The sequence below is a fragment of the Salvelinus sp. IW2-2015 genome, linkage group LG9 (assembly GCF_002910315.2).
Source record: "Salvelinus sp. IW2-2015 linkage group LG9, ASM291031v2, whole genome shotgun sequence".
Taxonomy (NCBI): Eukaryota; Metazoa; Chordata; class Actinopteri; order Salmoniformes; family Salmonidae; genus Salvelinus; species Salvelinus sp. IW2-2015.
Window position 1 is genome coordinate 30296648 of NC_036849.1, and position 11297 is coordinate 30307944.

The 11297-nt window shown below is 46.1% G+C and overlaps 1 protein-coding gene across 1 annotated transcript in view; it reads left to right on the forward strand.

Annotated features, from left to right (window-relative positions):
- Window positions 1–11297, forward strand: part of LOC111968391 (arf-GAP with SH3 domain, ANK repeat and PH domain-containing protein 3-like) — a 78335-nt gene that overhangs the window by 56059 nt on the left and 10979 nt on the right. Inside the window, exons 19-22 of the mRNA XM_070445066.1 lie at window positions 4907–4928; window positions 6364–6528; window positions 6882–6949; window positions 9554–9576. Coding sequence (XP_070301167.1) covers window positions 4907–4928; window positions 6364–6528; window positions 6882–6949; window positions 9554–9576 — 278 coding nt within the window. The remainder of the gene's footprint in view (window positions 1–4906; window positions 4929–6363; window positions 6529–6881; window positions 6950–9553; window positions 9577–11297) is intronic.

An 11297-nucleotide genomic window follows, 5' to 3' on the forward strand; every position in this document is an offset into this window, starting at 1 on the left:
AAAAAATAATTTCCACTGAATTTCAGCCCTGCCACAAAAGGACCAGCTGACATCATGTCAGTGATTCTCCGTTAACAGCAGGTGTGAGTGTTGAACGAGGACAAGGCTGGAAGAATCACTCTGTCATGCCTGTTGAGTTTGAAATAACAGACTGGAGAGCTTCAAAAAGCAGGGTGGGCTTGGAAATCTTGTTCTTCCTTTGTCAACAATGGTTACCTGCAAGGAAACACAGTGCCGTCATCATTGGCTTTTGCATAAAAAGGGCTTCAACATGCAAGGATAATTGTTTGCAAGTAACATTGCACCTAAATCAAAACCATTTATCGAATCATCAAGAACTTCAAGGAGAGAGGTTCATATTGTGTGAAGAAAGGCTTGCAAGGGCACCCAAGAAGGTCCAGCAAGCGCTAGGACCGTTCCTAAAGTTGATTCAGCTGCCGGGATCGGGGCACCACCAACTAGCAGAGCTTTGCTCAGGAATGCCCAGCAGGCAAGGTGTGAGTGCATCTGCCACGCACAGTGGGAGGCGAAGACTTTGGAGGATTGGCCTGGGTGTCAAGAAAGGCAGCAAAGAAGCCACTTCTCTCCAGGAAAAACATCAGGGAAGACTGATATTCTGGCAAAAGGTACAGGGATGGACTCTGAGGACTGGAGTAAAGTCATTTTCTCTGATAATCCCCTTTCCGATGTTTGGGGGTTCCCAGAAAAAAGCTTGTCCGGAGAAGACAAGGTGAGCGCTACCATCAGTCGCCTGTGTCATGCCAACAGTAAAGGCATCCTGAGAACCATTCAGTGTGGGGGTTGCTTCTCAGCCAAGGGAGTGGCTCACTACAATTTTGCCTAAGACATCAGCCATGAATAAAGAATGGTACGCACACATCCTCCGAGAGCAACTTCTTCCACCATCCCAGGGACAGTTTGGTGACGAACAATGCCTTTTCCAGCATGACGGACGGCCCTTGCTATAAAGGCAAAAGTGAATAACTAAAGTGGCTCGGGGAACAAAACATCGATATTTTGGGTCGCATGGCCGGAAAACTCCACCCAGACCTTAATCCCATTAAGAACTTGATGTCGAATTCCTCAAGAGGTGGGTGGACAAACAAAACCCACATTCCTTGTCAACTCCAAGCATTGATTATGCAGAAGATTGGGGCTGCCATACAGTCAGGATGTTGGCCAAGAAGTTATTGACAGCAGATGCCAGTGCGGATTGCAGAGGTCTTGAACAAGAAGGGTCAAACACTGCAAATATTGACCTCTTTGCATCAACTTCATGTAATTGTCCATAAAAGCCTTTGACACTTATGAAATGCTTGTAATTATCTTCAGTATTCCATAGTAACATCTGACAAAAATATCTAAAGACACTGAAAGCAGCAAACTTTGTGGAAATTAATATTTGTGTCATTCTCAGAAACTTTTTGGCACGACTATACATAGTACAACTACTATAGGCCCTGGTCAAGAGTAGCACACTATAATAGGGAATAGGGAGCCATTTGGGGACCCAGACAGTGTAAGCTAGAAGAAGGAGTGCTGGGGTGTGTTCAGGAGGAAGGAGTGTTGGCGTTGTGTTCAGGAGGAAGGAGTGCTTGGGGTGTGTTCAGAGAGGAAAGGAGGTTGGGGTGTGTTCAGGAGGAAGGAGTGTTGGGGTGTGTTTCAGGAGGAAGGAGTGCTGGGGTGTGTTCAGGAGGAAGGCAGTGTGGGTGTGTTCAGGAGGGAAGGGGTGCTGGGGTAGTGTCAGGAGTAAGGAGTGCTGGGGTGTGTTCAGGGAGGAAGGAGTGGCTGGGGTGTTGTTCAGGCAGATAAGGGGTGCTGGGGTGTGTTCAGGAGGAAGGAGTGCTGGGTGTATTCAAGGAGGAAGAAGTGCTGGGGTGTTGTTCAGGAGGAAGGAGTGCTGGGGTGTGTTCATGGGGAAGGAGTGTTGGGGTGTGTTCAGAGGAAGGAGTGCTGGGGTGTGTTTAGGAGGAAGGAGTGCTGGGTGTGTTCAGGAGGAAGAATGCTGGGGTGATGCTGGGGTGCCCACAAGGAAAGGGGTGTTATTGAGGGGTCCTGGTGTTAATTGGAGGGGTCCGGTGTTATTGAGGTCTGGTGTTATTGAGGGGTCGGTGTTATTGAGGGGTCTGGGTGTTTTGAGGGGTCCTGGTGTTAGTTGAGGTTTTGGTGTTATTGAGAGGTCAGGTGTTATTGAGGGATCCCCTGGTGTTATTGAGGGGTCTGGTGTTATTGAGGTCTGGTGATTAATTGAGGGGTCTGGTGTTATTGAGGTCTGGTGTTATTGAGGTTCTGGTGTTAGTGAGGGGTCTGGTGTTATTGGAGAGGGTCTTGGTGTTATTGAAAGGGGTCTGGTGTATTGGAGGGGTCCGGTGTTATTAGAAGGGTCTGGTGTTGATTGAGAGTTCTGGTGACTTATTGAGAGGTCTGGTGGTTATTGAGAGGTCAGGCGTTATTGAAGGGTCTGGCGTTATTGAGGGTCTGGCGTTCATTGAGGGGTCTGGCGTTATGAGAGGTCTGGCGTTATTGAGAGGTCTGGCGTTATTTGAGAGGTAGCGTTATGAGAGGTCAGGTTGTTATTGAGGGTCCTGGCGTTATTGAGAGGTCTTGGCGTTATTGAGAGGTCTGGCGTTATTGGAAGGTCTGCGTTATTGAGAGGTCAGGCGTTATTGAGAAGGTCTGGTGTTAATTGAGAGGCTCAGGTGTTATTGAGGGGTCAGGCGTTTATTGAGACGTCTGGCGTTATTGAGAGGTCAGGTGTTATTTGAGGGGGGTCAGGCGTTATTGAGAGGTCAGGCGTTATTGAGAAGAAGGTCAGGCGTTCATTGAGGGGTCTGGCGTTATTGAGGGGTCAGGCGTTATTGAGAGGTCAGGCGTTATTGAGAGGTCAGGCGTTATTGAGGGGTCAGGCGTTATTGAGGGGTGCTGGCGTTATTGAGGTTAGGTTCAGCCCGTTTATTGAGGGGTCTGGTGTTATTGAGGTCTGGCGTTATTGAGAGGTCAGGCGTTATTGAGAGGTCAGGCGTTATTGAGGGGTCAGGCGTTATTGAGGGGTCAGGCCGTTATTGAGGGGTCAGGCGTTATTGAGGGGTCTGGCGTTTATTGAGGGTCTGGTGTTATTGAGGGTTCTGGTGTTATTGAGGGGTCTGGCGTTATTGAGAGGTCAACGTTACATTGAGAGGTCAGGCGTTATTGAGGGGTCAGGCCGTTATTGAGGGGTCAGGCGTTATTGAGGGGTCAGGCGTTATTGAGGGTCTGGTGTTATTGAAGTCTGGTGTTATTGAGAGGTCAGGCGTTATTGAGGGTCTGGTGTTATTGAGGGGTCTGGTGTTATTGAGAGGTCAGGCGTTATTTGAGAGGTCAGCGTTATTGAGGGGTCTGGTGTTATTGAGGGGTCAGGCGTTATTGAGGGAGTCTGGTGTATTGAGGGGTCTGGCGTTATTGAAGAGGTGCAGGTGTTATTGAGAGGTCAGGGTTATTGAGGGGTCTGGGGTTATTGAGGGGTCAGGCGTTATTGAGGGTCAGGTGGTTATTGAGAGGTTCAGGTGTTATTGGGTCAGGTGTTATTGAGAGGTCTGGCGTTATTGAGAGGTCTGGCCGTTATTGGAGAGGTCAGGCGTTAATTGAGGGGTCTGGCGTTAATTGAGCAGGTGCAGGCGTTATTGAGGGGTCCTGGTGCGTTTTGAAGGTCTGGCGTTATTGAGAAGGTCTGGCGTTCTTGAGAGGTCAGGCGTTATTGAGAGGTGAGCGTTATTGAGAGGTCAGGCGTTATTGAGGGGTCCTGGTGTTAATTGAAGGGGTCTTGGGTGTAATTTGAAGGGGTCGGCGTTATTGAGGGGTCCTGGCGTATTGAGGGGTCAGGCGTTTATTGAGGGGTTCAGGCGTTATGAGGGGTCTGGGCGTTATTGAGAGGTCAGGCGTTTATTGAGGGGTCTGGCCGTTATTTAGAAGGTTCGTGGCGTTATTGAGAGGTCCTGCGTTATTGAGCGGTCTGGCGTTATTGAGAGGTCAGCGTTAATTGCAGAAAGGTCAAGGCGTTATTGAAGGGTCGGTGTTATTGAGGGGTCTGGTGTTATTGAGGGGTCCTGGCGTTAATTGAGGGGTCTGAGCGTTTTGAGAGGGTCAGAGGCGTTATTGAGGGGGTCAGGCGTTATGAGGGGTCAAGGCGTTATTGAGGGGTCTGCCGTTATGAGGGGTTGCGTTATTGAGGGGTCCAGGCGTTATTGAGGGGTCTGGTTGTTATTGAGGGGTCTGGTGTTAATTGAGAAGGTCTGGTGTTATTGAGGGTCTGTGTTATTGAAGGGGTCTGGTGTTATTGAGGGGTCTGGTGTTCTTGAGAGGTCTGGTGTTATTGAGAGGTCAGGTGGTTATTGGGTCTGGCCGTTATTGAGGGGTCAGGCGTTATTGAGGGGTCTGGTGTTATTGAGGGGTCCTGGTGTTATTGAGAGGTCAGTGTTATTGCGAGTCAGGCGTTATTGAGGGTCTGGGCGTTATTGAGGGTCTGGTGTTATTGAGAAGGTCAGGTGTTATTGAGAAGGTCAGGCGATTATGAGGGGTCTGGTGTTATTGAGAGGTCCAGGTGTTATTGAGAGGTCTGGCGTTATTGAGGGGTCTGGTGTTATTGAGAGGTCAGGCGTTTATTGAGAGGTCACAGGCGTTATTGAGAGGTCAGGTGTTTATTGAGAGGTCAGGTGTTATTGAGAGTCAGGCGTTAATTGAGGGGTCAGGGTTATTGGAGAGGTCGGGTGTTATTGAGGGGTCAGCGTGTTATTGAGAGGTCAGGCGTTATTGAGAGTCAGGCGTTAGGGGGCGCTCGAACACCTGTTCGTATGAGGAAGTCCACCAGGGATAGAGAGCTCCTCTCCTCCAGTCTCACAACCAATGAAGAGCTGTCTCTCTCAGATGCTAGAAGACAGAAGAAAGCGCATTAGGTACACCAATGAGTGTGTGTAGCGTGGTGAATGTGGTATTGATGTGTGTTGTGTGTATATGTGTGGTGTGTGGTGGTGTGTGTGTGGGGTGTGGTGTTGTGTGTGTGTGTGTGTGTGTGTGTGTGTGTGTGTGTGTGTTGTTGTGTGTGTGTGTGTGTGTGTATGTATGTATGTATTGTGTTGTATGTGTGTGAATGTGTATTTATCTGTGTGTGTGTGTGTGTGTGTGTGTGTGTGTGCATGTGTATTTTGTGTGTGTGTTAATTTGTGTGTGTGTGGTGTATGTGGTGGTGTGTGTGTGTGTGTGTGTGTGTGTGTGTGTGTGTGTGTGTGTGTGTGTGTGTGTGGTGTGTGCGTGTGTGTGTGTGGTGTGTGTGTGTGGGTGGTGTGTGATGAATCCAGTACGAACTATGGAGTGTTCCCCTTAGCTCTCTGGAGACATGAGCTCTGACCCAACAAGCCTGAAATAATAAACCATACCTGCCAACACACACACACACACACACACACACACAACACACACACACACCACACACACACACACACACACACACACACACAAGCACACACACACACAACCACACACACCCCCCACCACAACACACAAAACAGCAACACACCGACAGATCAAAATGTGTGCAAGGAACAGTACTATTACAATACATCCCTTAGGAAGCAACAGACGGTGAATTTGATTAAAGAAACGAAAAGAGAAGGAGAGAGAAGAGAGGACACATAACCTTTTAACAGAGAGGAGAGGAGAGAGAGGGTGTAAAATGAGAAGGGATAGATTGAGTGTGATTAGCAGAGAGAGAAGGGAGTGGTTACTAATACAGTTTCTGGGACTTCTAACTTACTACACAATCCCACTCACACACAATTTCATTGCGACACCACACACACAGCGAATTTAACAACATTACAAGGTAGAAGAATTGAGCGGTCTATTTTGAGATCATAACCCACAGTTAGTCTTGTGAGAGAAGAAGGCCAGCCACAGCCCAGATGAATCAAGCCATTGGAGGCATGTTAAGTAGCAGTCTTCAGATCTGTGCAATCTGTTCAATGATCAGCTTCATGTTTTGTTGGTTCTTCAAATCCCAGAATGTAAGTTTTAATGGAGCCTTCCTCCATTAGCTAATTAACAACCATATGGGGACGACCCGCTGCGGGGGATTCAGTTCATTTGCATGGAAAAGAGGGACTTTGCAGTTAATTTCAATTCATCTGATCACTCTTCATAACATTCTGGAGTATATGCAAATTGCCATCATACAAACTGAGGCAGCAGACTTTGTGAAAATTWATATTTGTGTCATTCTCAAAACTTTTGGCCACGYCTGTACAACGTAGGGAATAGGGTGCCATTTTGGGACACATTCTCTGTCACCAGCATTGACCTTTAGTACTGTCTTAGCTACACCAGCCCCCGGAGACATACATGTACATCACATTGACTCCAACTGTCTGTCGCCACTTAACAGTGTCTGTCTGGAGAAGAGGACTCTAGAGGGGAACACTGCTCTACATTACAGCGCCCAGCACCACAAAACAGAGTGCCTCAAACTGCTGCTCAAAGGAAAGGCTGTCCTCCACACAGGTACATGGTACACACCTACACACACACCTACAGTATATACACACCTACAGTATATACACACCTATACACACACACCTACAGTATATACACACCTACAGTATGTACACACCTACAGTATATATACAGTACACCTACAGTATATATACACCTACAGTATATACACACCTACAGTATATATATATACCTACAGTATATACACACCTACAGTATATATATATACCTACAGTATGTACACACCTACAGTATATATACAGTATGTACACACAGTGCCTTTAGTGCTTGTAAGCTGGGTTCAATAGGGATACCACAGTTAGAGACTTAACTGGTCTCTCTCTCTCTCTCTCGTCATCCAGTGAACTCATCCGGAGAGACGGCCCTGGACATCGCCAGGAGACTGCAGCACTCCCAGTGTGTGGAACTGGTAAGACATGACTGACTGGGTTTAGGTTTATTTCAACATCTTGGTACTTAAGCAGAAACGAGCATAAAATGCGATATCTTACAATATAAAACACAACGAAGAAGATATGATTAGTTGAATTAGTTAATCGTCGTCATAAACAACAAATTGGCGAAACACTAAATCAATAAATTTGCGTATCAATGTCTTTACTGATAGTCATCTGCGTAGTTTGAGAGCTCTTGCCAAGAAAGGGACTGACTGACCCTGACTTTACAGTCAACTCTCAGTGCAAATACAGCCTTTATGTTCCTTCTGGCTCCCTGTTTTCCRCTGCTAAACCTGCTTTGACCCCGTTCAATTTCCTGTCTTCCTATCCTTTATGGAACAATAGATAACATGCTCACTGTCTCTGATTACGGAGAGGTGCTGAATTGTCATAGTAAAGTCCATAATGAAAGAAAGTGTTCATTTCCTTCTGGTTGTGTTTTACTGGAAAACCATATCCATTATTTGCTGTTAAAACAGTGATAAGTCAAGTAACCTGAGTTGTTGTTTCAATACTGTTTCGTGACAGACTGTTAAAGGGCAACTCCGCCACTTTTCAACCTCATATTCACCATCTCCAGCACCATACCAGTGTCTACATATTCACCATCTCCAGCACCATACCAGTGTCTACATATTCACCATCTCCAGCACCATACCAGAGTCTACATATTCACCATCTCCAGCACCATACCAGATAACCATGGTCTACATATTCACCATCTCCAGCACCATACCAGTGTTACATATTCACCATCTCCAGCACCATACCAGAGTCTACATATTCACCAGCACCATACCAGAGTCTACATATTCACCATCTCCAGCACCATACCAGTGTCTACATATTCACCATCTCCAGCACCATACCAGAGTCTACATATTCACCAGCACCATACCAGAGTCTACATATTCACCATCTCCAGCACCATACCAGTGTCTACATATTCACGCATCCTCCAGCACCATACCCAGAGTCTACATATTCACCATCTCCAGCACCATACCATGAGTCTACATATTCACCATCTCCAGCCACCATACCAGTGTCTACATATTCACCATCTCCAGCACATACCAGTGTCTACATATTCACCATCTCCAGCACCATACGCAGTGTCTACATATTCACCATCTCCAGCACCATACCAGGTTACATATTCACCATCTCCAGCACATACCAGTGTCTACATATTCACCATCTCCAGCACATACCAGTGTCTAATATTCACCATCAGCACCATACCAGAGTCTAACTATTCACCATTCCCAGCCAATACCAGAGTCTACATATTCACCATTCTCCAGCACCATACCAGAGTCTACATATTCACCATCTCCAGCACCATAACCAGTAGTCTACATATTCACCATCTCCAGCACCATACCAGAGTCTACATATTCACCATCTCCAGCACCATACCAGTGTCCCTACATATTCACCATCTCCAGCACCATTACCAGTGTCTACATACTTCACATCTCCAGCACCATACCATGTCTACATATTCACCATCTCCAGCACCATACAGAGTCTACATATTCACCATCTCCAGCACCATACCAGTGTCTACATATTCACCATCTCCAGCACCATACCAGTGTCTACATATTCACCATCTCCAGCACCATACCAGAGTCTACATATTCACCATCTCCAGCACCATACCAGAGTCTACATATTCACCCATCTCCAGCACCATACCAGAGTCTACATATTCACCATCTCCAGCACCATACCAGAGTCTACATATTCACCATCTCCAGCACCATACCAGTGTCTACATATTCACCATCTCCAGCACCATCACCAGTGTCTACATATTCACCATCTCTCAGGTCACATATCCCAGACGTCTACATATGTGAAAACAGCGTGTTTCTATGATCTGTGGTAAAAAATAAATTAAAATAAAGTAAATAAATAAATAAATGCTTCTGTGACATCGCAGGTAATATTTAAAGTAAGAAAACAGTGATTTTCTAGACAGAGGGGTATTTTCTGTTTGAAAACATTGTTTTAAAAAAGTTTTAACTTTAGATGATGTCATCGGGTAGACCTTTTTAACTTTATATTTTTTTAAGCGCCGTTTTCACATATGTAGACACTGGCATTGTGCTGGAGATGATTGACAATGAGGTTGAGAAGTGGTGGAATTGCACTTTAACATAAATGTTAGCATAATTAAGTCACTGGCCAGCACATGTAAGATTTGGTTCTGGTTTCTAGCACTAATGTTTCAGTGGTTTTAACAGTTGTCCAAGGCTTGAATATACTATTTTATTTCTGGGTGATACTTGAGTATTTAAAGGTACTGGTAGAGGCAATGACTTGACTAGCTATGCTATGTTTGTAATCTGAGCAAAATATGGATTTGTAGCTGACCTGTGTGTGTTTTGTTCCTGTGTGTGTGTGTTTTGTTCCTGTGTGTGTTTTTGTTCCTGTGTGTGTGTGTGTGGTGTGTGTGTGTGTGTGTGTGTGTGTGTGTGTGTGTGTGTGTGTGTGTGTGTGGTGTGTGTGTGTGTGTGTGGTTGTGTGTGTGTGTGTGTGTGTGTGTGTGTGTGTGTGTGTTTTAGCTAGAGCTGGCCCAGAGTGGGAAGTTCAAAGTCAGATCCATGTGGAGTACATGTGGGAGACACAGAGCCAGGACCTGTACGACAGCGAAGATGACCTGGATGAGAGGGTAAACACCCACAGGAACACACACACACTGAATACGACCTGGATGAGAGGGTAAACACCCACAGGACACACACACACACTGAATACGACCTGGATGAGAGGGTAACAACACAGGAACAAACAGACACACACGAATACGACCTGGATGAGAGGGTTAACACACACATGAACACCACACACACACACACACACCACTGAATACGACTGGATGAGAGTAAACAACACACAGAACAAACAGACACCACCGAATACGACCTGGATGAGAGGGTTAACACAACAGACACACACACAGACCACCGAATACGACCTAGATGAGAGGGTTAAACCACACACAGACACACACACAGACACACCGAATACGACCTGGATGAGAGGGTTAACACACACAGACACACCGAATACGACCTGGATGAGAGGTTAAACACACACAGACCACACTGAATACGACCTGGATGAGAGGGTAAACACACACACAGACACACTGAATCAGACCTGGATGAGAGGGTAAACACACACAGACACCACTGAATACGACCTGGATGAGAGGGTAAACACACACAGACACCTGAATACGACCTGGATGAGGGGTAAACACACACAGACACACTGAATACGACCTGGATGAGAGGGTAAACACACACAGACACACCGAATACGACCTGGATGAGAGGGTAAACACACCCAGACACACCGAATACGACCTGGATGAGAGGGTAACACACACAGACACAGCACCGAATACGACCTGGATGAGAGGGTTAAACACACACAGACACACACTGAATACGACCTGGAGAGAGGGTAAACACACACTAACCACTGAACAACCATACACAGTCCTCCAGGACCCCAACAGAACATTTATATTGTATCCCTGTACAAACTCACCTGATTCACATTCACCAACTAATCAAGCCCTCATTGAGTTGAACCAGGTGTCTGGGGTTACAAGTTGAACCAGGTGTACTGTTGAGGTTACAAGTTTGAACCAGGTGTACTGTTGAAGGACTGTACAAGTTGAACAGGTGTACTGTGTTTGACGGTTTGGACAAGTTGAACCAGGTGTACACAGTGTATGTGAGTTACCAAGTTGAGTTAACCAGGTGTCTGGGGTTACAAGTTGAACCAGGTTTGTACTGTTGAGGTTACAAGTTGAACCAGGTGTACTGTTGAGGTTACAGAACAGTTAGTTGAACATCCAGGTGTTAGTCTGTTGAGTTACAAGTTGAACCAGGTGTACTGTTGAGGTTACAAGTTGAACCAGGTGTACTGTTTGAGGTTATTGACCAGTGACTGTTTTGAACGGGTCAGTTGTGTCTGGACGTGTTGAGGTTACAAGTTGAACCAGGTGTACTGAGGGGTTACAAAAGTTGACAACAGGTGTCTGGGTTACAAGTTGAACCAGGTGTACTTGTTTTGAGGTTACAAGTTGAACCAGGTGTTAACTGGTTGAGGTTACAAGTTGAACCAGGTGTACTGTTGAGGTTACAAGTTGAACAGGTGTACTGTTGGTCAGTAACCAGTTACTGTTGAAGTTGAACCAGGTGTTACTGTTTGAGGTTACAAGTTGAACCAGGTGTCTGTTGAGGTTACAAGTTGAAAAAGAAATAACAAAACGGAGCGAATCACATAGTTCCG